This window comes from Mesoplodon densirostris, chromosome 14 (assembly GCF_025265405.1).
Source record: "Mesoplodon densirostris isolate mMesDen1 chromosome 14, mMesDen1 primary haplotype, whole genome shotgun sequence".
NCBI lineage: Eukaryota > Metazoa > Chordata > Mammalia > Artiodactyla > Ziphiidae > Mesoplodon > Mesoplodon densirostris.
This window is the reverse complement of record NC_082674.1, coordinates 78144674-78171380: the sequence shown is the minus strand read 5'-3', so window position 1 is coordinate 78171380 and position 26707 is coordinate 78144674. Positions and strand designations below refer to the sequence as shown.

The 26707-nt window shown below is 43.0% G+C and overlaps 1 protein-coding gene across 1 annotated transcript in view; it reads right to left on the bottom strand.

Moving 5' to 3' along the window:
• TTL (tubulin tyrosine ligase) overlaps positions 1 to 26707 on the bottom strand; it is a 39262-nt gene that overhangs the window by 4149 nt on the left and 8406 nt on the right. Inside the window, exons 3-6 of the mRNA XM_060117454.1 lie at positions 24510 to 24742; positions 15377 to 15512; positions 13647 to 13916; positions 6163 to 6306 (exon numbers count right to left, since the gene is read on the bottom strand). Of these exons, the coding sequence (XP_059973437.1) occupies positions 6163 to 6306; positions 13647 to 13916; positions 15377 to 15512; positions 24510 to 24742 (783 nt within the window). The remainder of the gene's footprint in view (positions 1 to 6162; positions 6307 to 13646; positions 13917 to 15376; positions 15513 to 24509; positions 24743 to 26707) is intronic.

Here is a 26707-nt window from a genome sequence, read left to right as displayed (position 1 = left end):
TCCCATCCAGTCTCTTCAGAGAAGCGACGAGGCCCTCTGGCTCCCCACTCACTTACTGCCTATAGGATTTTCGCCCGTTTCACATGGCAGCACATGAGGTCCCCAGAGCCAGCTCACTCAGGACTGTCTCTAACACAGGGAACAACCAGAGACATATGGTCCAAAGAGAAAACCCACATTTGGGATGATGCTCCAGGCCTGATGTGCCTTCCCAACTGACTCAAGACACATTTGGAATCCAGGTGGCTGGAGCCAAGGGTAGGAGCCCAGGCCAGCTCAACCTAGAGGAACAGAGGTCTTTACTGCCCTGATTTCCAGAAGATGCTATGTCCCAATCTCCATCAGGTAGGACGTCTTCACAAGCGAATTCCCATCCCTCCTGATGCAATGGCAAATCTCTGCTGTCATCCTCCCCAACACAGAAACTTTCTCCCACCACCCCCCATCCCCTTCTACTGCCCTTGAAGCTGGAACCTGTATGTTCTAACCTCTCATAAGGCCCTCTGGGAAGAACGCTCATGCAAAGCCATGCTTCCACTGTGTGTCTCGGGAAGTCCTAACTGCCAGCTGACCTTCATCTTTCCTGCTGGATGTCTGTTCTCCCCTCTCTCCCCTCTCCCCAGTCCCCCAGTCTCTGCCCCTCTGTCTGTGAATCAAGTCCCATTTTCAACAGTTTGGTGTGGCCACACCACTCAACCTCCCACTTCTGAAGGGATAGTGACCAGGAGGCCTGCAAGGGAGTGATAGCGGCTACTAAACTTGGGACTCGGCAAGTCACCAAGAGCCACAACCGTCAAAATACACCATGTTTGGGCCTCCCTGGTGGCGCAGTGGTTGAGAGTCCGCCTGCCGATGCAGGGGATACGGGTTCGTGCCCCGGTCTGGGAGGATCCCATATGCCGCGGAGCGGCTGGGCCCGTGAGCCATGGCCGCTGAGCCTGTGCTCCGCAACGGGAGAGGCCACAACAGTGAGAGGCCCGCATACCGCAAAAAAAAAAAAAAAAATACACCATGTTTGGTGTTTCGTGATGCTTGTCATTAGCCACCTCGGGAAGGCATTTTCCAAAGGGGATGCTGGGGGGAGGGGAGGATGCAGCTTCAACCTGGTCAACTCATATCTTCGATATTTCTGGTGTAGGAGGTACCTGACATACAGGCAAGAGTGGGCCTTTGAACGTCCTGCTCGTTTCCATACAGCAAGATGAGTAAGTCCTATTTTAACATGTACACAACAATGGAAACGGTGGTTCCTGAATAAAGACTTCCCGGGACTTCCCTGGTGGCGCAGTGGTTAAGAATCCGCCTGCCAGTGCAGGGGACACGGGTTTGAGCCCTGGTCCAGGAGGATCCCACATGCCGCAGAGCAACTAAGCCCGTGCACCACAACTACTGAGCCCGTGCACCACAACTACTGAGCCTGCGCTCTAGAGCCCGCGAGCCACAACTACTGAGCACGTGTGCCACAACTACTGAAGCCTGTGCACCAAGAGCCCATGCTCCGCATCAAGAGAAGCCACTGCAATGAGAAGCCCGCAAAACGCAACGAAGACCCAACGCAGCCAAAAATAAATAAATAAATACATACATTTATTAAAAAAAAAAAAAGGCTTTCCTCTGACTACGCCATCATGCCATCATCTCCATCGACCATCTCCCCACCGTTCGTCCTTTAGAAAGCAAGGACCCAAGAACACTCCCCACTCAAAATCATGAACCTAAAAGATAGAATCTGAGGGACTTTCCCAGTGGTCCAGTGGTTGGGACTCCTCGCTTTCACTGCCAAGGGCCTGGGTTCAACCCCTGGTCGGGGAACTAAGATCCCACAGTCCATGAGGCTCGGCCAAAAAAAAAAAAAGATGGAATGTGTTTCTTTTCTATTACAGCACCTGTAACACAGTATGATTCATAGAATAATTAACTGGGCGGGGTCTGTCTCCCTCCTCCAGTCGACTCCTTGAGGACACTCATGTTTACATGTTCCTAAAATCCCCGCTGTCTCCCTGGACCCCACTGCTCGCATCAGGACTCTGAACGAAGGGAATCCAACAGACAGTGAGTGACTGTGTGGGAGCCGCTGAGATGGAGCCCAGAGCAGACAGTGAACCCTGATGCCCAGGGGTTTATCACCGAGGCCTCTGCTGGGCTCCAGCATGACCTGATCCTGCAAAGCACCTCAGAGAGCAGGTGAGTTTCCACCAGGTGGGTGGGCGCTACTGTTGGGGAAAGAGGTCAAAGCCACTACCCGACGCTCCAGATGAACTAAGAAGTTGCTGTTTCTTTGCCCTCCCCAGCCTTCAATCCTTACACGGAACTAAAGAGGCACATTCACCTTTTCCAGTCCAGAGACTGGAGGTCCACCCTTGAGCCAAAGCCCTGAAGAGCAATGGTAAACAAAGGGTCCAACCTCTACGGAAAGTGTTCAGTTATGAGGGCCTGCACCAGATTATCTGTATCTTGACCTAGGATAATTTACACTTGGAATCAAAGAGCTACCCTGGAGGGCTTCCCTGGTGGCGCAGTGGTTGAGAGTCTGCCTGCCAATGCAGGGGACGCAGGTTCGAGCCCTGGCCTGGGGGGATCCCACGTGTCGCGGAGCAGCTGGGCCCGTGAGCCCCAATTACTGAGCCTGCGCGTCTGGAGCCTGTGCTCCGCAACAAGAGAGGCCACGATAGTGAGAGGCTGGCACACTGCGATGAAGAGTGGCCCCCACTTGCCGCAACTAGAGAAAGCCCTCGCACAGAGGCGAAGACCCAACACAGCCAAAAATAAATAAAATAAAATTTTAAAAAAAGAGCTACCTTGGAGAAAAAATGCTTAGTGAACATCTCATAAGCTTCAGGAATAAACTGGAACAGAATCACTTTCGCCCACAAGACAGTGGGATAATTTTATTACTTTCTTACCTTGTATACTTGAATGCCTGACTGCATTTTAGATTCTGGTCCTTGATTCACCATCAAGACATGATGGCATCCTTGTCTTTAAACACTTCAAGCTGCCATTTAAACATCCCCAGAGCTCTTCACAGTAAGCAAACAGAACCTGCCTGCTCCCTGAAACCCCATCCTGCTGATGTGTAAGTTTGGGCCTAATGATGAAGAAATTCTATGCATTGAAGCACCAATGTCATCAGGGAGTATTAGGAAGATAGAAAGACGTCTCTATGTACATAAAACCTAAGCGATTCCTGAGTCAGGTGAGTAAGAGTGTTAACCGGGCACACACACTATGTCCATCCAACTACTATTTGCAGACTAGGATGTGCCAGGCACGGTGCTAGGTGCTGGGACTCCAAGGTGAACAAGAAAAACAAGGCTACTGCCCTCACGGTGCATACATTCTGTAAAGAAAACAAAACTGGGTTGATTTGATGGCCATTAGTGTAATGAAGTAAACTACAAAGGCTCTGGCTTTGTAGAAAATCAAAGATAGGATTGTTCAAGACTTGTGGTTGCCAAGGGGAGGGGGGAGGGAGGGATGGATTGGGAGGTTGGGGTGAGCAGGTGCAAACTGGTATATACAGAATGCATAAACCACAAGGTCCTACTGTAGAGCACAGGGAACTAGATTCAATGTCCTGGGATAAACCATAATGGGAAAGAATAGGAAAAAGAATGTTTATATATGTATAACTGAATCACTCTGCTGCACAGCAGAAATGAACACAACACTGTAAATCAACTATACTTCAATAAAATAAATTTTTTAAAAAAGATGGGATTATTCAGGGAAGGCTTCCTGGAGATGCCATTTTGACAGAGTAGGCACAGCCTTGGTAAGACTGGGTTGCGGGGGGAGGGTGAGAGCAAGCCAAAGGCCCCACAGCAGGTAAGCGTCATCAGGGAAGCGATGCTCTGGGTGAGGCTGGAGAGGTAGGCAGGGAAGTAGCCCTGCAGGTGGAGGGGAGTCAGGTTTCGGTCCCACGCGCAGGGGGAAGGCTAGAGAACAGCAGGGCCTGGCTTCCGTTTATCACTCTGGCTGCTCACGGGAGAACGGACTCCACCGGGTCAAGAGCAGGCACGGAGACCCAGTTAGCAGGCTCTGTGCAAAAGCAAAGATGGAGGACGACCTTTGGGAGAGCAAGGGCAGCGGGCGGGGGGAGCAGGGGGCTGGCGAGGCCTGGAAGCAGAACTGACCAGGCCCCGATGGACAAACCTGAGGGTAACGGAAAGGCGGGGGCAGGGTCTCGGTCACCTGGAAAGCGGGGGGCCTGGACATTCAGTGAGATGGGGGACGCTGGCCGGGTGGGGCGCCTACTGGACATCCACACACATCCTTGCAGGACGCCGGGAAGACAGGTGCAGATACTGGCCTGCAGCTCCAGGCTGCCACGTCATTTGCTGGTTTTAAAATCCTGGAGTGCAATATGGACTTGGCGGGGGACCTAGAAAGAACAGTTTCTGTGCAGCGGCCAGGATGCAAGGCAGCCTGGAGTGGACCAGAGTGTGGATGTGGACCGAGGACCAGGAGACAGCGTGTGCACGTGTGGCTTCTCCAGAAGTGTGGCCGTGAAGGGAACGGGGGGGGGGCATCCCGGGAGCAGGGTGGGACATCAGAGGAGGGCTTTTCCTAATCGCTGGGGAAATCTGCTGAGCACCACATGCTGGTGGGAACGATGCAGCAAAGAGGGAGAAAGCAGATGAGGAAGGCATCCTCATCCCGTCCTCTCGCCTGGAGGGAGGGGATCGGGTCCAGAGCACAAGGAAGGGACAAATCTCTGACAGGAAGGACAGGAGGAGACGGACACCCCTGTGGACTTGGTGAAGGGAGGATGTGAAACATTCTGCTCTCCTCCCCCCTGGTCTCCTTAACTTTCCTTTCTCCTTCAGATCTCGGTTCAAAACATCACCTCCCACGGGGACTTTTTGCTCAATTATATTACCTTCTAACATCTTTTACCCTACGAAAGGGTGTGTCCCAGTTTGTAATCTATATTTGTCTTGTCCTTTGTCTCGCCCAGTCTCCCTCCAGGGGCCTGGGTCTCTCTGCTCAAGACTGTGACCCAGAGCCCAGTCCGGGGCCTGGCAGGTTAGGGGTATCTAACAGGTATTCGATAGCTGCAGGCACGGATGAATGAGACGGAATCCCACCTGCCAGGTCACAGCCACGAAGCAGGAGGCAAATGACAGAACTGCTTATGTGTTAACGCTGCCCCTTGGAGGTGCAGGCCTTTTTCCTTTGCTGTCGGAAGATCACCTCAATTTCTCCAAGACGTGGACGTGGGGAACCGTGATAGGGTCTTGACAGTAATGAATGTGGATCCTCAGAAGAACCAACAGCCTTTGAGGATGAAGTCCAAATGACTCCCTTACACGTAAGGCCTCCCACAGTGGGGCCCCAACTCACCTTTTCACCCTCACCTTTCCTTAGCCCCGGACACTCATGCCACGCTGCAGCCAGGCTCCTCCCGGGAGGAACAGAAGTCCCCTGAGGGCAGGGTGTGTTCATCTGTGCATCTCCCCTAGAGCCTGGCCCAGAGCAAGGTCCCACTGGATTCTGGGTTCCCTCCCCCTTAGCACACATGACACTCTCCTCTTACGCCCCAGCCTCAGCTCCACGATGTCCATGGTACCTTCTCAGACCACCTCCTGCCCAGGGAGCCTCTGAGCTGCTTGGTCATCACTTTCTCCCTGACTCACAGGACGCGGCTGACTCATCACCTTGTCACAGGAGAGGGTCTCTGCTGGTAGCACTAGCTTTGTTTAGACCTCTCACGGCATCCACCACCCACAGGTGCTAAGTGCTCAACACGTACAGGGAGGAAAAGGGATAGGAAATGACTCAGCGAAGCCCCCTGCTGGCCGGGCTCCTCCCAAAGCCCTCCCGTCGCTGGTACATCCTCCTTGACGGCACTCAAAGGGTCAGTGGTTGGACACCCAGGTAACAGGAGCTCACCACCTTGCCAAGACAGACTACTCCCCCTGCAGAACTAACTTCCCACGTGTTTTAACCCAAACCCTTCTCTTCCAGGGACTCAAGGAGACTAGGACTTTGTGTATTCGCCTCCCACCCCCCATTTTTAATTTAATTTTATTTTTAAATGCATTAAAAATTGTGCTAGTCTCCTTCGCTGCACGGACTTCCAACTGCACGAAATGCGGTAAATCTCCTTTTCGATAAAAGCAAACAAACAGACAAAAACCCAGTGGTGTTCAGGCTTACTGAGCACAAGCAGGGGCGCCGTTGACTTCAATGAGCCAGACCTTCAGCTCCTCATCCACCATGAAGTCGAAGCCGAAGAGCTGGAAGCTCTGGTAAGGGAGGTGTCGGGTGCTGATGGCGGGCTCCACGCTCACGAGGCAGCTCCTGCAGGGCAGAGGGGGCGCTCGCTGAGGATGGGGCGGTCCAGGGGGAAGGACCACTGGGAGAGGGGCTGGGATGATTTTCCGTCGAACGTGCTGATGAAAATTAGGCTTTGGCTTAATTCTCTTTTTTAAGTGTATTACCAATAGATTATTCAAGATGATGTGACTTATTTGTGAGAAGACTCTGCCACCACTCTTGTTCTTACAAGTAGTGGCTGCTTTCCCAGCAAGTGCTGAGTCACCGTGGTCCCTACAAATGCGGACTCCTCCAACAGGTGGATTGCAGCCACATTTGTTTATAATAAGCAAAACATTTCTCCGTATTTTTGCTATATATATATATATATATATATATATATATTTTTTTTTTTTTTTGGCGATACGCAGGCCTCTCACCGTTGTGGCCTCTCCCGTTGCAGAGCACAGGCTCCGGACGCGCAGGCTCAGCAGCCATGGCTCACGGGCCCAGCCGCTCCGCGGCACGTGGGATCTTCCCGGACCGGGGCACGAACCCGCGTCCCCTGCATCGGCAGGCGGACTCTCAACCACTGCGCCACCAGGGAAGCCCTATTTTTGCTATATTAAAAGAATGGACCACCATTTAGGGATGAGCAGAATTTGCAAAAAGAATGCTGACTCCATTCATTTCTTTCACTAGCTCCAGTTCAAGTGCCAAATAGTTGCTTTTAAAGCTTTATATAATGAAACAAGATATTGAAATACAGAATAGGATTTATGATTAGGATCAACGACTGTTTGCAAAAATTGGAGAATTTTAGTGACACAGAAAAGTTGAAAGTGAATCTCAGAGACATAATGAAAAAGTACATGATGCCTGAGGTCAGGCTGCTGAAGCCGGAAGCTCGGACAAATTTTTTAACCTCTTTAAGCCAAGTGTTGACTTCATTGTCTATAAAGTTGGGATAAAAATAATACTTACTCCCAGTGCTGAGATGGTTCAATGACATAATTACATAAGGAACTTGGCATGACTTCTGGTAGCTAGGAAGCATCTAATAAATGTAAGCATATTTTATGAATTTATCATTAATTATGATAATCATGAATCTATTGTTTATGAATAATAAAGAACTGTTATCTAGTACAACCATCCCAGAAAAAACCTATGCCATTTCTGTTTTACAAAGCTCTCTTCACTGATTTTTCCCTCAACTAGATGTTGGGGCAAAATATTTATCTTAGTAAATGCAATATATGTTATGATGACTCTAAGATTACCAGAGATAGCTGTCCTTCTACACAGCTGTATATTTAGAAGGAAAAAGATGTGTCCTAAAAAAAGAAAAGAAGAAGAAGAAGAAGAGGAAGAAGAAATAGAAGGGGACTTCGCTGGCGGTCAAGTGGTTAAGACTCCGCACTTCCAATGCAGAGGGCGCGGGTTTGATCCCTGGTCGGGAAACTAAGATCCCACGTGCCGTATGGCCAAAAAGAAAAAAGACGTGTCCTTTTAAGTAGCTTTTGGCTTATGACTTTAAAAGAAGAACTGAGGCTTCTGTGAACTTGGCACCAGGGTCGTGCTCCCCTCAACCTCCCTCCACCCCAAGCATCAGTTTCCTCCTTTTTTTCTCGAAGAGGAAAAATTTTCTATAGATGTGTTTAAACCTTTAAAAATCACTTTGGACAGTGAGTCACTTAAGAACCAATTGGAATAAAAATTTCTTCTCCCATTCATCTCTAACCTGCAAGCCACATAGCACATTTTTTTCTATATTTCATCTCTATTCTACGAAAGAATACCCTTAACTTTTGTTTTTGTTAAAATGCCCTTTAAAATATAATTTAGAAAAAAATTTTAATTTAATAAGTGCTCATGATTAAAAAAAAAAAACCAACAATACTGAAGGATAAAAATTGAAAGAAACATTACACTCCAACACTTACAGGAAAAACTGAAAGCCAGAACCAAATCAAAACAAAATATTTTTTTATCTGCTGTGAGTTCAAGTTAATAATTCACTTTAAAGAATTTTTTTCATCATCAGAGACTTTATATAGTACATCTTTTTTTTCAGCTGGAGTGGGAAGTTTGGGGGAAGCTAGCTGGGGAGAAAAAGAACATGAGAGCCGTGAGGAGCGTTAATAGCACCAAAGTAGCAATATTCTCTGAAGTGCACAGAACAATGAGGAGGAGGGGGTATAGCAAATATCAAATAAATCTTTTGCCTAAAATATGAATTCTTTCTTCAGTATACTTGACTTATCTGGTGTCAGAATTCTAACCACATATAATCCCTGAAGAAATGGAGCTCTGAGCCCCGTAATTATTCTGTTAGACTCTGTGTAAGAATACATTAAGGAAAAAGGCTCAGTCATCATGACAGGGTGGTAATGACAGGGCAGATAAACAGACCACGGAACAGAATAGAGATCCCAGGAACAGACCCTCACATAAACGGCCCCGATTTATAACAAAGGCACACCAAAACGCAGTGAGGAAAGGACAGTCATACGTACTAGTTACCTGGGGTCAATAGGATATACTTGTGGAAAAACATGACACGACATATAACAATTCAGATAGATTACAGGTCTAAAATATAAGAGAGAAAACCCAGAGGTCCATCAACTCCAGAAGGGATAAACCGCGGAACATTCACACAATGGAATATGACATAGAAACGATATTGAAAAAAGCTGAACACAAAACAAGAAATATAGTATAATTCCATTTACATAAAGTTTAAGAACAAGCAAAAGGAATCTATGGCATTAAAAGTCAGAAGAGGGCCTCCCTGGTGGCGCAAGTGGTTGAGAGTCCGCCTGCCAATGCAGGGGATACGGGTTCGTGCCCCGGTCTGGGAGGATCCCATATGCCGCGGAGCGGCTGGGCCCGTGAGCCATGGCCGCTGAGCCTGCGCGTCCGGAGCCTGCACGTCCGGAGCCTGTGCTCCGCAACGGGGGAGGCCACAACAGTGAGAGGCCCGCATACCGCAAAAAAAAAAAAAAAAAAAAAAAAAAAAAAAAAAAAAAGTCAGAAGAGTGGCTATCTTTGTCAGGGAGTATATATTTGAGGGAGCTCAAGGGTGTCTTTTGGGATGCTGTAAATGTTTTATATACTGATTTACATTATGATTAGGTGAATGTATGCATAATTAAAAATTAATTATGCTATGCATTTAAGCTTTGTGAACTTTACTGTTTGCATGTGATACCTCAAAAAAATCTTTACTATTGCTATATACCTGAAACTAACACAACATTGTAAATCAACTATACTTCAATTAAAAAAATAAAATTTAATTTAAAAATATTTACTAGATTTAATACACTGTAGTAAATGAATAATAACATTACAAAATTATTTCCAGGCATATTAAGAAACAGGACCAAGAGGGAAAAACAGACAACAGAAACAGACTTGTAAGTCAGGGGTTGGCAAAATTTTTCTACAAATGGCCAGACAGAATTATTTTAGGTTTTGCAGGCTATATACAGTCTCTGTTGCAAATTCTTTTATTTTTTCACAACTGTTAAAAAATGTTAAAAACCATTTTTAGTTCTAAGCTAAACAAAAACAAGCTGTGGGCCACATTTGGCCTGCAGGGTACAGTTTGCTGACCTCTGCTATAGGTAATTCAGGATTTGGAGTTATCAGACAAGGACATTAAAGAATTGCCATTAATATGGTCAAGAAAATATAAACCATAAGTAGGAGAATTTCACAGAGAATTGTAATCTAAAAAATAAGAGTCAAATGGAAATTCTAGAATGAAAATGCACAATAACTAAAATCAAGAACTCAGATGTGTTTAACAACTTTTAACTTTTTAAAAGCTATTAAAAACAGGTTTTAATAGCTGAAAAAAGAGATAAAAATGACATACAAAATCCACAGGAGAAATGTGAGACAGTGAAAAGGATTAATATCCATGTAATTAGAGACTTGTAAGGAAAGAAGGACCAGGACAAAAGCCACAATTGAAAAGATAATGGCATAAATATTCCAAAACTGATCAAAGATATTAAGCCACAGATTCAAGAAGCACCATGAAAACTGAGCAGGAATAAGTACCAAAAAAACTATACCCATCTTATAGTAGAATTTATAAAATCAACAAGAAAGAATCTTAGAAACAAAGAAAAGATACATTAAGAGCAATACTAAGATTTCAGCTGACCTAACAGAAACGATGGAAGCCACAAGATAATGGTCACCTTCAAAGTGTTAAGTAAGTTAATTGCTGATCTTTGTTTTCAAAGCAAATGTCCTTAAAAAATGATATATTATCAGATAAATAAAAACTGAGATAATTCATCACCAGCAGACCTTACTTTAAAAGCACTAAAAATTAGTTTTGTAAGAATAAGGAAAGTGATTCTAGACAAAAGCAAGGAAATGTAAGAAAAAAAGAGAAGTAACATAAAGGGTTAAAATGTATGGGGAAATCTAACAGGATATTAACTATACAAATAATAAAAATAGTGACTTATGATTTTAAAATATATGTAGCACTAATGACTACCCATATACTTACAATTCAATACCTTTAAACCCCCTCCTTGGGTCCCTCCTACTTCCCCTCCAGAGTTAACCACTATTTTGAATTTTGTGTTTATCATTACTTTGTTTCTCTCTAGATTTTTACCACATATGTACATTTCTCCAAATAATGTACTACTTAGTTTTGCTTGTTTTTCAATTTATATGAACAGGACCAATTTGTAATTTTTTACTTGACATTATATTTGTATAATTCCAGTGAAAAAAGTCCTTCAGGAATAAGGTAAAATAAAGACATTCTCAGATGATGGAAAATTAAGAGGACTTATCACCAGCAGAACTGCTCTAAAAGAAATGCTGAAGTCTGAAGGGAAATGAAACTTGGAACTTTAGGACTGAAGGAAGAGCAAAGGAAACTGCAAATATCTGGGTAAATGTAAAAGAATATTTTTCTCCCTTTATATTTAAAGTGAGTTTCTTGTAGAGAGCATACAGTTTGGTCTTTTTTTTTTTTTAATCCAACCTGACAATCTATCATATATTAAGTATGTATATAATAAACCCTGGAGTAACCACTAAAACAAACAAACAAACAAAAATACAAAGAGATATAGCCAAATACTCAGTAGAAAAATTAAAATGGAACTCTAAAAAAGTTCAAATAATTCAAAAGAAGGCAGGAAACAGGGAAATGAAAAACAAACAAAAAAGAAGGGACAGACAGACAATGAATAATAAAATAATAGACATAAATCCCATCAAGTCAGTAATTACTTTAAATTTATAATGGTATAAACACAATTAAAAAACAGAGATGATGATGAATTGGGCAATTGGGATCGACATGTATACACTGATGTGTATAAAATTGATGACTAATAAGAACCTGCTATATAAAAAAATAAATAAAATAAAATTCAAAAATTCAAAAAAAAACCAGAGATGATATATTGGATTAAAAACAAAAGAAAACAAAATCCAATGATACAATGTCTACCAAAAGCCCATTTTAAATATAGAATAGAATAGAGAAGAAGGGTAAAGGGATGGAAAGAGACATACCATTAATCAAAAGAAAGCTGGAGTGGCTATATTAGTATCAGACAAAATAGACTTAATAAGAAATTATTACCAGAGATAAAGACAGAAACTACATAATGATAAAGAGGTCAATTCCCCTCAAAGAGATAACAATTCTAAATGCATATGCACCTGACAATAGATCTTCAAAATGTACAAAGCAAAAACCTAATAAAACTAAAAGGAGGAACTTCCCTGGTGGCGCAGTGGTTAAAAATCCACCTGCCAATGAAGGGGACATGGGTTCGAGCCCTGGTCCAGGAAGATCCCACATGCTGTGGAGCAACTAAGCCCGTGAGCCACAACTACTGAGCCTGAGTGCCACAACTACTGAAGCCCGTGCATCTAGAGCCTGTGTTCCACAACAAGAGAAGCCACTGCAACGAGAAGCCCGCACACTGCAATGAAGAGCAGCCCCCCCTGACCACAACTAGAGAAAGCCCATGTGCAGCAAAGCAGACCCAACACAGCCAAAAAAATAAATAAATAAATATTTTTAAAAAAGAAAAAACAACTAAAAGGAGACACAGATAAATCCATAATTATACTTGGAGACTTTGATATTTTACCTTTCAATAATGTACAGAACAAGTAGAACAGAAAATGATCGAGGATGTGAAAGACTTGAACAACACTACCAACCACCTTTGCCTAAAGCGCATTTATAGAACACCCTGCCCAACTATAGCAGAATAAACATTATTTTTAGTGCACGTGGAACATTCACTAAGATGGACCATATTCTGGGCCATGAAACAAACTATAACAAATTTTAAAGATGTAAAACCATACAAAGTATTTTCTTTGACCATAATGAAATTAAAATTCCTGGAAAATCCCCAAATATTTGGTGATTAAGCAAAAATTTCTAAATAACACCAGTCAAAGATGAAGTCACAAGGGAAACTAGAAAATATTTTAATAAAATGAAAACAGTCTTCCCTGGTGGCGCAGTGGTTAAGAATCCACCTGCCAATGCAGGGGACATGGGTTCGAGCCATGGTCTGGGAAGATCCCACATGCCACAGAGCAACTAAGCCCGCACACCCCAACTACTGTGCCTGTGCTCTAGAGCCCGAGAGCCACAACTACTGAGCCCACGCGCCTAGAGCCCATGCTCCAAAACAAGAGAAGCCACCACAATGAGAAGCCCGTGCACCGTAACAAAGAGTAGCCCCGCTTGCCACAATTAGAGAAAGCCCATGTGCAGCAACAAAGACCCAAACAGCCAAAAATAAACAAAAATTTTTAAAAATAAAAATAAAATGAAAACAAAAACATGACATAGCAAAATCTGTGGGATGCAGCTAATGAGTACTTATAAGAAAACTGATGGCCTTAAATGCTTATATTTTTTAAAAAACTAATTCTCTCCAATCAATGATCTAACCTTACACTTTAAGGAAACTAGAAAAAGAAAAGCAAATCAAACCCCCCAAAAGCAGAAGGATGAAAATAATTAAGAACATAAATCAAAGAAACTGAAAACAGAAACGACAAAGAAAATCTATACAGCCAAAAGCTGACTTTTAGAAGAGATGAATAAAATTGATAAGCCTCTAACCAATCTGTCCAAGTGAAAGAGAGAAGATGTAAACTACCAACATGAGGTAATTACCAACATAAGGATTAAAAAAAGGGACAGCATTACAGATCCTATAGATATTAAAAGGATAATAAAGGGATATAACAAACAATTTTTGTTCTTAGACAATGTAAATGGAATAATTCCTTGAAAGGCACAAACTCCCAAAGCTCCTTTAAGACACATTTAACCAAAAGAGATATGAGTAAGTTACCTTATTATATGTTTGATTTGTAGTAAGATACTACTTTCCAGGGTGATGTTCAAAGCACTTGTTAGGTACCGATTGAACTCCTCAAAGAACATTTCGTTCCCTTCTTCATACTTCCCATAGTTCTTTGAGTACTCCTTTTGAATGCAGTGATTAGTCAAATGGCAAGTTTTATCTTGGAAATTATCCACATGATACGGTTCCGAAGCAGTCCGAAGTACACCCTCTCTATAGAGGTAGATATTATACTGATGATCCACCAAGACCCAGCTTCTGCAAGTCAATAAAATATTCAAGTTACCCAACAGTTCTGCATATTATATATATCATCCCCACACCCTGATTTTTCTGGGAGGAAACAGAGGAAGGAGGTATGTTCTAAAATTAATTGAGGCAAGCCATAACAACATTGTAAAGCAACTATACTCCAAAAAGCATTAATAAAAAAAAATATACAAGGCAAGCCATGACAGTCAGCCAAGATAGTGGATTATCACCATAATGCGGCAAAGAAAACATTTCACCATAACGGACAAGGAGACTTTGATCCATTCAAAAGATACAGCATTTCGAAGAGATCTGAGTGGCTTGGTTTTTACGGTTAATCTATGAAACCTCCAGTTGCCATGTTTGCTCCTTTAGTAATCTCAAGAAGACTTTCTGCTGAAGCTGTTCTGACAGCACTGATGTTCGAGAAGCAGCAAGTCACTGTGAAGGCACCTAAGTGACAAAGAGTCCTGGATGGGGAGATGACAGTAAGGCTCAGGGCAAGCTGGGGCAGTGCTTTCAGCTTCTGAAAGCACCGTGCAACCTCCTTCTCCTTGCAGGTCCTTTGCTCGGAAAGGTAAAGTCCAAACCCCTGAGGTGTGCTCATGAAAACCTTAAAAAGTGGGACACATAGGCTTCCCTGGTGGCGCAGTGGTTGAGAGTCCGCCTGCCGATGCAGGGGACACGGGTTCGTGCCCCGGTCCGGGAAGATCCCACATGCCACAGAGCGGCTGGGCCCGTGAGCCATGGCCGCTGAGCCTGCGCGTCCAGAGCCTGTGCTCCACAGCGGGAGAGGCCACAACAGTGAGAGGCCCGCGTACCGCAAAAAAAAAAAAAAAAAAAAAAAAAAAAAAAAAGTGGGACACTGATAATAAAGTGAGGCCATGCTCTTTGGCAGGATCACATGATCTGCTGTGACTGTATTATGTGTTCTATGTATATCTCTCTGCTTCTTTCAGAAAGCAAGCCCCCCACACTGATATCCTTTCTTTGGATCTACAAGTCATCTTCATTAAAGAGAATATTAACAAAAAAAAAAAAAAGGGGGGGCTTCCCTGGTGGCGCAGTGCTTGAGAGTCCGCCTGCCAATGCAGGGGACACGGGTTCGTGCCCCGGTCCGGGAAGATCCCACGTGCCACCGAGTGGCTGGGCCCGTGAGCCATGGCCGCTGAGCCTGCGCGTCCAGAGCCTGTGCTCCGCAGCAGGAGAGGCCACAACAGTGAGAGGCCCGCGTACCGCAAAAAAAAAAAAAAAAAAAAAAAAGAAAATTCATCATCTTAATAACATTTTCTAGAAAGACAAGAGTGAAAGAAGAACAGAAGCTCGGTTCGGTTCAGCTGCACTCAACTTGGGGGACATTAAACGAAGTCCAATACTTCCCTATAATCCATGTCACCCTCCTCATCACACACCCCTGCATTTTTTCCAGATTTGCAAAACAAAAACGCCAGACACGGAAGCATTACCGGATGTCAAACTTGCGATGACCTGGCTCCAGAAGCAGCGGGCGCTCAAGGTATTTCTGGATCACGTGCACCTGGCCCTGGTTGTCTATGAAATCCAGCAGCTCCGCAGCGTCCGAGGAGATGAGGATGCCTTCCCCTAACAGGGCAAAAGCAAACCATAATCAGTCCAGTTCATCCCAAGAGGAAAAGCTCTCTGCAAAGCCAGAAAGGAAGTTCTGATAGCAGGTAAAAACCGACAGGAGGCTGTTACTGGCCGACTCACTTTTCATTCTCCATCCTTTCCCTCCTTCCATCTCTCTCACTCTCCCCTCTCCCCACAAAAGCACCAGGGTTATCCAACCCTCTCTCCATGTAGGATTGTAAACACTGTCATGGCAGGCTCCATGAAATTTCATTTTTATGGATATTCGAAGGGTCTAAGCATCATAAATAAAGGCCGCTCTACTTTTGGTCACTGGCTACCACAGTAAAGGCTGTATGCTGCTTATGACCAATAAACCGACTGGAAACGCTATATCTAGTAGAAACATCAGGAGGTTAGGGCATAAAGGCAAATGTACAAGAACATTCCTACAGCGTTGTATTAGAAAAAACTGGATACATTCAAAGTGTCCATCAACCTAGAGATTGTCATACTGAGTGAAGTAAGTCAGACTTACTTCAGAGAAAGAAGAAATATATGATATCGCTTGTATGTGGAATCTAAAAAAATGGTACAAATGAACTTATTTACAAAACAGAAAGAGAGTCACAGATGTATAAAACAATCTTATGGTTACCAGGGGTGAAAGGGCGGGGGGAGGGATAAATTGGGAGATTGGGATTGACATATACACACTACTATATATAAAATAGATAACTGATAAGGACCTACTGTATAGCGCAGGGAACTCTACTCAATACTCTGTAATGCCCTATATGGGAAAAGAATCTAAAAAAGAGTGGAAATATGTATATGTATAACTGATTCACTTTGCTGTACACCTGAAACTAACACAACATTGTAAATCAACTATACTCTAATATAAAGTGTCCATCAATATTAGATAAACGATGCAATATCTTTTTAAACAGCTTTGAGATATTTTTCATATCCTACAAAATTCACCCTTTTAAAGTGTAAAATTCAATGGTGTTTAGTATATTCAAGAGGTTTGCAACCATCACTACAATCTAATTTTAGGACATTTTCTTCACCTCCCCCCAAACCCCATACCCACCAAGCAGTCACCCCCCATCCCTTCCTCACACTAGCTCCTGAGGACTACTAACCTACTTTCTGTCTCTATGGGTTTGCCTATTCTAGATGCTTCATATAAGTGGAAGCACACAATATGGCGCCCTTTCTGGTCTGGCTTCTTTCATTAATATAGCGTTTTTAAGCTTCACCCATGTTATAGCATGTGTCAATATGCCATTCCACCTTCCTATGACTAAATATTCCATTGTATGGATATACCACATTTTGTTCAATCAACTGATGGACATTTGGGTTGTTTCCACTGTTGCTTGGCTCTTTTTTAAAAAAATTTTATATTAGAGTATAGTTGATCTACAATGTTGTGGTAGTTTCAGGTGTACAGCAAAGTTATTCAGTTATACATATACATATATCTTTGGATCATGAATAATGCTGCTATGAAGATGTGCATTGCAGTTTTCATGTGGACATATGTTTTCAACTCTTTTGGAAATATACCTAGGAGTGGAATTGTTGGTCATATGGTAACTGTTTAACTTTTTAAGGAACTACCAAACTGTTTCCCAAAATAGTTTGGTAATGGCTGTACCATTTTACATTCCCATAAGCAAAGGGCAAGAGCTCCATTTCTTCACATCCTTGCTAACACATGTTGTATTCTGTCTTAACTACAGCCATCCTAGTGGCTGTGAGGGAGGTGGTATGTTATTATGGTTTTGATTTGCATTTCTCTAATGACTTGTAATGTTGAGCATGTTTTCACATGCTTATTGGCTATTTATGTCATTTGTTTGTTTTTTGAGAAAGGTCTATTTAGATTCTTTGCTCATTTCTTAAAGGGTTATTTGTCTTCATTACTGAGTTATAAGAGGTCTTTATACATTCTGGATACAGGTACCTTATAATATATGATTTGCAAATATCTTCTCCAATTCTGAACAGTTCCATTATTGCACAGAATCCTCATACTGCCCTTTCAAAGCCACAAGTACCTCCCCTCACCCCACTCCCCGACCCCTGGTAGTCACTAATCCATTTTCCATTTCTATAATTTTGTCATTTCAAAAATGTTACATGAATAGAATTATAAAATATGTGATCCTTGGAAGTTGTTGTCTTCACTGATACTCCCCTGGAAATTCATCCAAGGTGTTGTATTTATTAACGGTTCATTCTCTTTTATTACTGGGTAGTATTCTATGGGATCAATTCATCCCAGTTTGTTTAATCATTCACCTGTTGAAGGACAGTTGAGTTGTCTGCAGTTTGGGCTATTACACATAAAGCTGCTATGAACAATCATGTACAAGTTTTTTTGTGAATGTAAGTTTTCATTTCTCTGGAGAAATGCCCACACGTGTGGAGTTGCTGGGTCATATAATTTCAGGTTTAGTTTTATAAGAACTTGCCAAACTGTTTTCCAGAGTGGCTCTACCAATTTAAATCCCCACTAGCACTGGAAGGGTGATCTAGTTTCTCCTGACCCTTGCCAGCATTTGCTGTTGTTACCGTTTCCTATTTTAGCCATTTTAATGGGAGTGCAGTGATAGCTCATTGGTTTTAATCTGCATTTCCTTAATGGTTAATGATACTGAAAATCTTTTCATTTGCTTATTTTTCATCTGTAGAACCTTTTCGGTGGAATATGTTTTCATGTCTTTTGCCCATTTTCTAATTGGATTCCCCCCCCCCTTTTTAACTGTTGAGTTTTGAATATTGTTTGTATATTCTATATAGGAATCCTTTGTCAGATATAAGGCTTGGAAATATTTTCTCCCAGTCTGTAGCTTGTCTTTTCATCCTCGTGGCTGGGTCCTTTACAGAACAAAAGTTTTTCATTTTGATGAGGTTCAACTGATCAGTTTTTACTATTATGGATTGTACTTTCAGTATCAAGTTTAAGAATTCTTTGCCTAGCTTTATCTCTTATTTTTTTCTGAAAAATTATAACTTTATATTTTACATTTAAGCCCACAATCCATTTTGAGTTCGGTTTTGTATAAGGGGTGAGATTTATGTTGAGGTTCATTTTCTTGGTCTATGGCTATCCACCTGCTCCAGCACCATGTTGAAAAGTCTCTCCTTCCTCTATTGAATTGCTTTTGCACCTCTGTCAAAAATCAGATGGTCATAAATGTGTGGGTACATCTCTGTCCCACTGATTCATATTTCTATCCCGTCCATGAATACCACAGTGATTATTGTAGCTCTACAATACAGTTTGGGATCAGGGACAGTGTTTCCTCCCACTTTTCTTCTTCAATATTGTGTAAGCTATTCTAGGGCCTGTGCCTTTCCATATGAATTTCAGTAGAAGCTTTATGTTTACACAAGAACCTTGCTGAGGTCTTGACACCAATCACCTCAAACCTATAGAGCAATTTGGGGTGAAGTGACATCTTTACTGTGTTGAATCTTGCAATACATGAACACGATATGTCTACCTGTTTACTTAGGTCCTCTTTGACTTCTTTCATAGTTGTTTTGTAATTTTGAGCAGATAGGCCCTGTACGTGTTTAGGTAAGTTTATACCTAAGCATCTCAGTTTCTTTGGGGTGACTGTAACTGGTATTGTATTTTTAACTTTGGCTTCCACATGTTCATTGTTAGTATGAAATGAAAAAGATATGAAATGAGTTCACCGTGATTGAATCTGTCTTTGCCCATATGTAAAAGAAACTAATATGAAAAAATAAAAATAATTATGTTAGGAACTGGGTAAGGCTACGGGTAACTTTTCCGTTTCCCTTTAATGTTAGGTTTTCTTTAATGATAATACTTTTTAAAAGGAAATGAAATTGGGTCATATGTAGAGATGTGGATGGACCTAGAGTCTGTCATACAGAGTGAAGTCAGAAAGAGAAAAACAAATATCGTATATTAACGCATATATGTGGAATCTAGAAAAATGGTACAGATGAACCTATTTGCAGGGCAGGAATAGAAACGCAGATGTACAGAACAGACATGTGGACCCAGAGGGGAAGGGGAGTGTGGAATGAATTGGGAGATTAGGGTTGACATATACACACTACCATGCGTAAAATAGATAGTGGCAACCTGCTGTATAGCACAGGGAGCTCAGCTCGGTGCTCTGTGGTGACCTAGTTGGGTAGAATGGGGTAGCGGGGAGGAGGGAGGTCCAAGAAGGAGGGGATATATGTATACATATAGCTGATTCACTTCATCATACAGCAGAAACTAACACAACATTGTAAAGCAATTATACTCCTATTAAAAAAAAAGTTATAGGGCTTCCCTAGTGGCACAGTGGTTAAGAATCTGCCTGCCAATGCAGAGGACATGGGTTCGAGCCCTGGCCTGGGAAGATCCTACATGCCGCGGAGCAACTAAGTCCATGCACCACAACTACTGAGCCTGCACCCTAGAGCCCATGAGCCACAATTGCTGAGCCCGCACGCCTAGAGCCCATGCTCTGCAACGGGAGAAGGCACTACAGTGAGAAGCCCGCGCACTGCAACAAAGAGTAGCCCCCACTCGCTGCAACTAGAGAAAGCCTGTGCGCAGCAACGAAGACCCAACACAGCCAAAAATAATAAATAAAATAAATAAATTTATTTTAAAAAAGTATCTGTCTCCTTACTTTCTTCCCATTATTTTTCCATCTACTAGCATTAGAGATATTAATTTTCAATTAGAAATAGTCCATAAGGAAATTGCATAAAGAAAATAAGGTTGGAGCATACAAGATGGGATATGGCCAGACTGCGGAGAGCAAGGCATAAATAGGTGACAGAGGTAGAAATGCAATTGATTTTTGTGTGTTGATCTCATATCCTGCGACCTTGTTGGACTCACTTTTTAGTTCTAGGACCTCCCACCTACTCTTTTTTTTCATATTTATTTATTTATTTGGCTGCGTCAGGTCTTAGTTGTGGCATGCAGGGTCTTCTTGAGACGTGCAGGATCTTTTAGTTGCAGCGTGCAGGATCTTTAGTTGCGGCATGTGGGCTCTTAGTTGCGGCATGCGGGATCTAGTTCCCTGAACAGGGATCAAACTGGAGCCCCCTGCATTGGGAGCGTGGAGTCTTAGCCACTGGACCACCAGGGAAGTCACCCCCCTACACGTTAGATTTACAGCTCATCTCTACTTGGGTCTCATGCTTTCAGTAAAAATTATTATTTTTTCATATATATATATATATATATATATATATATATATATATATTTTTTTTTTTTTTTTTTTTTTGGTGCGGTACACGGGCCTCTCACTGCTGTGGCCTCTCCCGTTGCGGAGCACAGGCTCCGGACGCACAGGCTCAGCGGCCATGGCTCACGGGCCTAGCCGCTCCGTGGCATGTGGGATCTTCCCGGACCGGGCACGAACCCATGTCCCCTGCATCGGCAGGCGGACTCTCAACCACTGCGCCAACAGGGAAGCCCTCCAATATATTTTTAATTGAAGTACAGTTGATTTACAATGTTGTGTTCATTTCTGCTGTACAGCAAATTAATTTAATGATTCATCTTTCCTCAAAGCCAACCCCGTTTTCAACTACCCCATTTCTATCACTCCCTCCACCACCTGGTTAGCCTCTTCAACAAGAAACAGCAAATCAACTTGGGAAACATTCCTTCCTCTCTTTTTGGATGAACATAATTCATTCTGTTTCATTTCCCTTAAGAACCGCACTCAGGTTCCCTGGTTCCTCTTCATTCTCACTTGCCAGTTCTTCAGATCAGACTTCAGTCTCTCCTCCTCCACAGCACCTTGCACACTCTTTTTAGAATAATCATCCTAAAACACCATTTTCCTACGAATGCCCTGAAACTACCCATCATCTTATTTCCTAACATAATTCTTTTCATTTTTTCATATTACCTTCCTTTATGTAATATGGCAAAGACAGGTTCAATCAGAGCAAACTCACCTCATATTCTTTTTTCACTTCATACAGTCAATATTTTCACTGTATCTGCATTAACTTCCCAATGTTAGTGCCCAAAGAAATATCCCATTGTGTGGATGTAAAAAATGACACGTTTACTGACTGCTGGACAGTGGGGTTGTTCCTAAATACAATTTTGCTATTACAGGTAACACAATGGTAAATGTCTTTGCTGTAGATCACCCTCGTTACTTTTTAACTATCTCCCTGGAGTAAATTTTCAGGAATGAGATGAGTGAGTCGAAAGCAAAGGAACTCTTTCTGGCCCTTGCTCTGTGTGATCCTATTGCTGCTCCAAAGGGCTGTGTATCACCACGGGGAGGGAGGAGTTCACAACAAACTCAGCAACACAACCACTGAAGGGTTTTGTTTTCTTACTTTGTAGATGTAAAATGATACATAAAATCCACATTTATTTTGTAAGTTTTGTATACCAGGGTAGCATGTTTCCATGCGTTTGTTAATTGTGTTTCTTATACCGCTTGTTTCTATCCTCACTAACTACACCCGGAGGATATTTGTTTATATCCTCACTAAGTTATGAAGCTGGGGTTCTTCTAGGAGCTTCAAGGTCGCAGTCACAATGGTTTTTTTGGTTCTTTGTTCCCATCTCAACATTTAGCTAACCTGGAAATAAATGCATCATTAGCCTTCTTTCTGACTAGACTATGGGTCCCTGAGGGCAAGAGAACCATGTCCGCCTCATTTATCTCTTTATCTCCCTCCAAACGTTCATTACTTCTCTTCTTCATTCATCCATCCATTCATTCATTCACTCAATACATATATTGAACCTTTGCTGCATGCCAGGTGCTGTCCTGGCCCTAGAGTCAGGGCTGAGTACAGATGTGACATGGTCTGATTGTGCTCTAACAGGATCTCTGTCTGCTGTATTTTGTGTAGACTCTGGAGAATGGCCAAGAACAGGAGGACAGGGAGCAATGCTCCAGGTGACAGGTGAAGGTGACTCAGATCCAAGACGGGGGTGGAGGTGGTGAACAGTGGCTTGACCTGGATATAGGGTGAAGTTAAGCCAACTACACCCAGCATGTCGTAGGCACTAAGTATTTGTTTAACAAGAATAAAAGTCATTCATTCAGCCTATTGGTTTCATTTTGTAATTCCCAAACAAAACAAACCCACACCACTTATCTCCTCAACTCCTAAAGCAATATGTCTTCTTTGTTTGGCATTTTCTTCTCCTTTATGACCTCCCTCTGCTACTGAGAATCACTCTATACCTTGTGTTGGTGAGGGTCCAGGGACCACCTAGGTGAGACCACCGCCACGACCTGACAGATCCTTCTCCCCAGGGCCCTGCCTCGCTCATGGTTCTCGCGCCAGTCAAGTCCATGACACAAGGACACATGATAGCCTCATAACAGCCATCCTGATTCCAGCCCCGATCCAAAGGAGGAATCTGGAATACTGTGGATGACTACTTCCTCTTTCAATTCCCCCACTTACTATTAGAACAAAGCTAGGGGACTCTCCTGGAGAAGAAGTCCCAGGAGGGGAGGGAGAAGCAGGTGAGGTACCTGGCTTGTGGCAAGAGTCCAACTCTCCCACTTTCAGGAGATTCCAGGTGATGCCCTCCTGTCTCACGGTTGGTGGAAAAGAAGGTGAGATCCACTGGACCAGGGACAGAAATGAGTACCAATGGCCAGATGGTTTTCCAAGGCAATAAAAGAAGAAGTAAGTTCAAAATGGAGTGGTTTTTAAGACAGCCTATGATGGCAGTTACAGAGAGGGACTGTGTCTATGTGATCATTACATTGGCAGCTGCCTACATTTTAAGCCTGAGTTAGTATGACATACCTTATGCCTTCCCCGCATTCACTCAACATACATCTATTAAGCGCCTATGGGGAGGGTACAGAGATGAACAAGACAGAAAGTCTGTGTTTATATGGAGTGTGCAGGATTATGGGGGAGATGAACAGATAAACTAATATGTAATAGAGTGCTGGGAAGAGGTTAGTGCGAGGATGGAAAATAAAGCAGGGGAAAGGATAGAAAACAATGGGCACAGAGGTTATTTTAGATCAGAAAAGCCTCTCTAAAAAAAAAGAAAAAAGAAAAGCCTCTCTGACAAGGCAACATCTGAGCTGAGAAATGAAAAATAGTCCGTGAAAGCTCATTCCAGGTACAGAGATGAATTTAGGGTATTTCAGGGATGCTAGGCAGGTGTTATGGCTACAGTACAGGGAGCAAGGCCAAGAATAAGAGATGAGATCAGAGATACAGGCAAATATCAAGTGACGGAGACTTCCAGCAGGACTCGAGTTTATTCTAGTTGCCTTGGGAAGCCAGCTGGTAAGTCTTGAGGGGGGGAGTAACATGATCGCGTTTCTGTTTTTAAAACATCATTCTGTCCAAGAGCAGGAGAGCTGCTGTGAGCAGGTGCTGCAGTTACACAGAATAGAGAGAAAAGGAGCTTTGGTTTAAGTGAGAGCCGTGGAAATGGCAAGAAAAAGTCCACTGCAGGCTTTACTTTGAAGGTACAGTTAGCAAGACGTACTGATGCGTTAGGTATAGGCTGTAAAGCAAAGGGCAGCCAAACAGGACTCCTAGGTTTGGGGCTTGAGAGGCCGGGTGAAAAGTGGAATCATATACTCCATGGGAAGATGGAAAGAGGAGTAGGCTGGGGCGGGTGAAGTTGGGAAGGAAATAAAGAGTTCTATATCAGACATGTTAAGTTGAAAATGCCTGCTGTTGGATGTGGAGCTTAAAGGGAAAGACCTCAGCTCGAGTTTATTCTATTTTCGAGCTACTTCCATTTTTTAATTTTATTTTACTTTATTTCACTTTTTATTTTATTTTATTCTATTTTAACGGATTTGGAGATCCACGTTTCTAAGTCACCAGCACACAGATATTTTAAACTACGTCAGGAAACGAGGTCTCCACCCTCGAGGATTCAGATTAGAATAGCCGCTCATCTAAAGACATCGTTTGAATGTAACAAAACACAATGGGAACCTACAGGGAAGGGAGACGGGGCAGCAGAGCCGACTCACCTTTGGCTCCGGCTGATGACTTTGCAATCCAAACGTTGCCCTCTCCATCTTCTTTCTTTCTATTATAGGAAGCCAGGAAAAATTCTCTCTCATCTGTCCTTGAGCTCTGGATGGGCGGGTGGATTCCATTCTGAGCTGGAGCAACTGGGGTCTTGAGGTTAGTTGGATAAATCACATAGGACTCGGGGAACCATGTGCAGGACTCAGCCAGTTCCGGGCTGGTCTTGACGAGCCTGGCAGATGACAGAGGGTCAGTCTCTCTTCTGAGTACCCTCAGTCCCTCTGTTCAGAACAGCCAGTGCTTTGCCCCAGAGCTCTTGAAGGAAGCAGGGCACGACCAGGGCTAGGTCTCCTTTTTATCCCCCTCACGGGGCAGACCTCCAAGGCACCACAGGGCAGCTCACAGCTGTTACCCGCGACCTTATAGGCGTGCTCCAGTGAATTCAAAAGGGGCTTAATGTCCAGAACTTTAGCTCCTTTTAAAATGCATCTCTAAGGAAACTTAACTTGAAGAAATCCTGAACCGACATCTTTTCACCAAACGTGCTGTAGCTGAGCTAGACCCACCCTAAAAAAACAAAGTGGAGAACTGAGGAAACTATTTGGATTACTAGCAAAAATAACCACCTTGGCCCAACTCTGGAGAGAAAAGGCTAATACTCAGGAATCTGAATTATCTAAAGACATTTTCGTTCTTCATTTCTTGCTTTTAGCTCAGCCTGGCTTCAGTGACAGAATAAAGGAAGAATCTTTCTAATGGAACCTGGGACTCCAGTGGTCATAACTAAACACACCTCCTGCCCCCCCTCAAAAAAACCCCATAATATAATGGAATATAAAGAAAGGCCCTGGGCAGGCACTTAATAAACACAAAGGCTTCACACTGTATCTCCTCTCCAATCAGACCCCTGGGGGAAGATGCTCGCATAATGTTTCACAGATGAGGCACTGAGTCACAGAGAAGTGAATTTCCCAAGATCACAAAGGTAGTAAGGAACAAGCAGGATGCAAGCCCTGAATCACTCCCATGTCCTAAGTCTAAACCTATCCTTGGGAATTCCCTGGTTGCCCAGGGGTTAGGACTCCGGGCTCTCACTGCCGAGGGCCCAGGTTCAATCCCTGGTTGGGGAACTAAGATCCCTCAAACCGCGAGGTGCAGCCAAAAAAAAAAGAAAAAAGAAAATAGAAAGAAAAACACCTACCCTTGCTCCCCAGGAATCGGAGGAGGGAGAAACCTGCCTAAAGACATTCACAAGCCTCCCCTGAGCTGCACTCCCTCTTCTATCTAGAACAGAACTGTTAAAGCCTGGGTTATGATTCATCAGCAAAACCCAGCCTATGAGCCAATGGCAGAAATAATGAAAAGAAACTTTAAACTGAGATTTTAAATAAAGCTATTTTTACGTTACAAGCAATGGAATTTAACTTAAAGAACTCAAAGGAACAAAAAATCAATACATTTCTAACTCACTGACCATTCACCTCTATCTGCATTGTCCAATAGGGCGGCCACTAGCCACGTGGAGCTTCCAAGTGCTTCCGAGCACTTGAAAAGTGGCCAATGCAACTCGGAAACTGAATTTTCCGTTTAGTTTTAATTTAAAAGCTGAAGTATTGTAAAATGTTTCCACCAAGCAGAACATTACTGTTTCGGTAGATGACGTTTTCACTTTAACCACCACGTGACCTCAGATGTTGTTGTTAGAGCGTGGCGTGCATGTCAGGCGCGTGTGCTACTTCTGGAATTAGACATAAATGCATCACTGTTCTACTGGGGGACAACAGATGGATTCAGCTCATGTGAATTTTTTTCCAGGCACTGATGAAACATTATAATGTGTTTATTATGCACACAGCCAAGTTGCAGTGATAGCTAGGTAAATCATAATTGGTAAATAACGTATAATTAGTCTCCTAGTTAAAAAAATGAGTATGGACAAACTTTTAAGTTTAAAACAAAGGCATTCTACTGACACGGAATTGAGTGGGGATGCAGAAGCTAGAACTATGACTAGACAATAAAGAAAAAAATAAGCACTAGAAGATGTGTCACAAATTTCCTAAAAAATGGCAATTACAATTTGCTGTGGCAGGAAAAATGAAGTTTGTTGTGTAAGGAGACATTTTCAGCAAATACATAATGAATTTGATAGGTGTTTTCCTCTCAATAGTCTAAAGAGAAGCAATGGAATTAGTGG